The sequence below is a fragment of the Austrofundulus limnaeus genome, unplaced genomic scaffold (genome assembly GCF_001266775.1).
Source record: "Austrofundulus limnaeus strain Quisiro unplaced genomic scaffold, Austrofundulus_limnaeus-1.0 Scaffold401, whole genome shotgun sequence".
NCBI classification, from domain to species: Eukaryota; Metazoa; Chordata; class Actinopteri; order Cyprinodontiformes; family Rivulidae; genus Austrofundulus; species Austrofundulus limnaeus.
Window position 1 is genome coordinate 91,689 of NW_013952803.1, and position 3,037 is coordinate 94,725.

A 3,037-nucleotide genomic window follows, 5' to 3' on the forward strand; every position below is an offset into this window, starting at 1 on the left:
ACACACACACACACACACACACACACACACACACACACACACACACTGATCATATTCTCTGCAATGTCATTTTCTTTTCTTGAGCAAAAATAGCTGTATACAGTACCATCAATGCAGAAACAGAACAAGAACACAGACTATTTCCTGAAATATGCTTTCTTTTACAGTAATAAATGTGTCTTTTTCTGGTCAGCAAACCAGACGTCCATATTGCCCTATTGCCACCACGCCCCCGGTTAAAAGTAACAAAGGGAGGAGGGGGGATTTACTCAGTGGATCAGTCAAGTCCATCCAGGAAAGAAGCACAAATGTAAAAAGATACCCCTTTTCCACAGATATGGTGGAAATACCCACCTTAAACACTGACAAGCGCAGGTCCGTGTCTGAACATAACCCCCCCCACGTGTTTTTTTGTACGCAGTTGGCGCGGTTGGTACCACTGGCTGCCTGAGTTGCCCCCCCCCTCCCCCCCGGGGTTCGTACCCTCAAATAAAATCCTGCAGGTGCCCCTGATTGAAAATATGTGCTCTGATAAAATGAAACACATCAACAGGCCAGCACAAAACTGATAACAGTGGCCAACAGCTCCTTGAAAAACTGATTTGTTTTTAAACAGATCAAATAAAAAGTAAAATGAAAGTGAAGACTGGAAACATGACTTGACATCTGATTTAGTACCTGCTGAAGGAAAAGTTATTTTTTAACAGAATTGGGCAGAGTAGTTGTGACCAGCAAGTATTTTGTTTGAAGTTAGAGAAGAATCCAGCAGATTTCCTATTCAAGCATTAGAGCTTTTTAAGCAGATGGATTTGTGGTCACTTTTGCGTCACATTGGATATTGAAATCTAATCAAATTGGAATTGATATAGCTCATGAGTAGTCACAAGACTGTGTTGCAAAATGACATTATGTGAGCACTTTTTGCAGGAACTGTACATAAAATTTAAAGAAATCCTGTATGTGGAACAAAGTGAAGACACCACCTCTGTGTTTTTTTATTGATGTTTTTGTGTTTTCAGATGTTTGTGCGTCTGTTTGTGGATGAGAACTTGGATCGGATGGTGCCAATCTCCAAACAGCCCAAGGAGAAAATCCAAGCCATCATTGAGTCCTGCAGCAGACAGTTCCCAGAATTTCAGGAACGCGCCCGAAAGCGCATCCGCACCTACCTCAAATCCTGCCGACGCATGAAGAAGAATGGCATGGAGGTAAAGAGATTTACCTGCTTGGTCTTACACGTTCTGTTAATGTGTTTGTTTTACTGGTCTTAGTTAACCAAATATCTTTTCTTTTTTTTTTTTACACACTGAGAAAATGTCAGAAGGTCAAGAGAAATATGAGTTTTACAACAAAGTTTCAGAAACACATTGTATTGCTAATGTATTTGATTGTAAAGATTCTCATGAGATTTAGGTCTGAGCTGTAGAAAATCAAAGTTCAACTAAGCAGGGCTTTTACCCATAACTCGACAAAAACCTAAAATCACTAGTAAAGTGAGAGTTACTATGACTGGTTCTGGGATTACTTAACATTTTACTTTCTGCTGTAGTTTATGAGCATGTTGAGTTGAAAAGGGTCTTAAAGAGGCAATATCATGTAAAATCAACTTTTTTGAGTTTTATATTATGTTATAATGTTATACTCTCATAAAAAAGCATGCACAAAGCCTTGCTTTGACTCATTCATGCATATTTGAGAAGTCCCGCAGCGTTTTTAGGAAGCCATGCTGTGGAGCAAAACGACAGGTAGGGACCAGGAACGCCTTTTGGGACCAAAAACGCCTCTGGGTTGTGTCCTTTTGGGACAAGCTCCTCCTCTGGGTTGTGTCCTTTTGGGACAAGCTCCTCCTCTGGGTTGTGTCCTTTTGGGACAAGCTCCTCGTCTGGGATGCATCTTTAAGCCGAACATCCTCATGGCAGAGCACCCCCCACCCCCAACCGCTCCGCGACTCCGGCAGGCTACTTGCTGAAATCGGCGTGACCGAAGTGGTTGGATTTTCTTAAAGAGACAGAGACCTATTTCAAGACGTTTAGAAACTGTCAAGATGAAAAGTAAATTGTTTTGTGGATTTTTACAAATATATAACTCTTTCATGAGCTAAAAATGTGACATAGTTAATTTATTTTAGTATAAAATTGAAATATAGGTTTGGAAAGCACATAATATTGCCACTTTAAGATGTTTTCCTACCAAGAATCCACCAAACAAGTAATAAATGTAACATCATTCATAAGCGACAGCTGGCTGTAACCTATTTTTGGAAAGTAACAAAATTTTAAAGATCCTTAAAGGAAAGTAATGTTGCAACAATTAGAACAGGCTGTGGCTGTGGCGGAGTGGTTAGGGGAGTCGTTCTGTACCCGGTAGGTCGCCAGTTTATTTTTTTTTTTTTGATCAAGATCTTTTTATTAATTTTTTTTAACAAACCACAAAAAAAAACTGACTTACAAAAACACAAAACAAGACACACACACCCAAAATCCCTCCCACCCCTCCCTTCCTATACTGGATCCACTGAAACAACTACATAAAATCGATTTTGTATTCATACAAGTGATAAAATGAACAGGTTTGTGTATAATAATGAAACAATATTTAACCTTTACACAAAGTTCTCTGCTGAAATTTTTTCTACATAAGATATAAATGGCTGCCAGATGTCAAAAAATTTGTTTACAGATCCCCTAACAGTTTATCTAATCGTCTCTAAATGAATGTAAGACATAACTTCTCTTAACCAATGACCATATACTGGAGGATGTGGATCCTTCAATCGAAGAAGAATAAGTCTTCTAGCCAGTAGAGAGCAGAAAGCTAACACCGTCCTCTGATGTTCACTGAAGGAAGCTTCTGCTGGAGCCACCCCAAAGAGAGAGATGAATGGTGATGGATGAACAGTTCGTCCAAATAGTCCTGAAAAGGTATCAAAGATGCTTTGCTTATATCCATGTAGCTTTGGACAGGACCAGAATGTGTGCAGGAGTGTGGCAGGAGATAGTTTACAACGATCACACGTCGGATAAAAGTCCCTTTTGAA

General features: G+C 39.6%; 1 protein-coding gene across 3 annotated transcripts in view; it reads left to right on the forward strand.

The window, feature by feature from the left end:
• The window catches only part of LOC106528738 (nucleolar protein 4-like), a 107,388-nt gene that overhangs the window by 72,086 nt on the left and 32,265 nt on the right, over positions 1-3,037 (forward strand). For all 3 annotated transcript variants that reach the window (XM_014023984.1, XM_014023985.1, XM_014023983.1), the window contains exon 5: positions 1,020-1,208. In XM_014023984.1, coding sequence (XP_013879438.1) covers positions 1,020-1,208 — 189 coding nt within the window. The remainder of the gene's footprint in view (positions 1-1,019; positions 1,209-3,037) is intronic.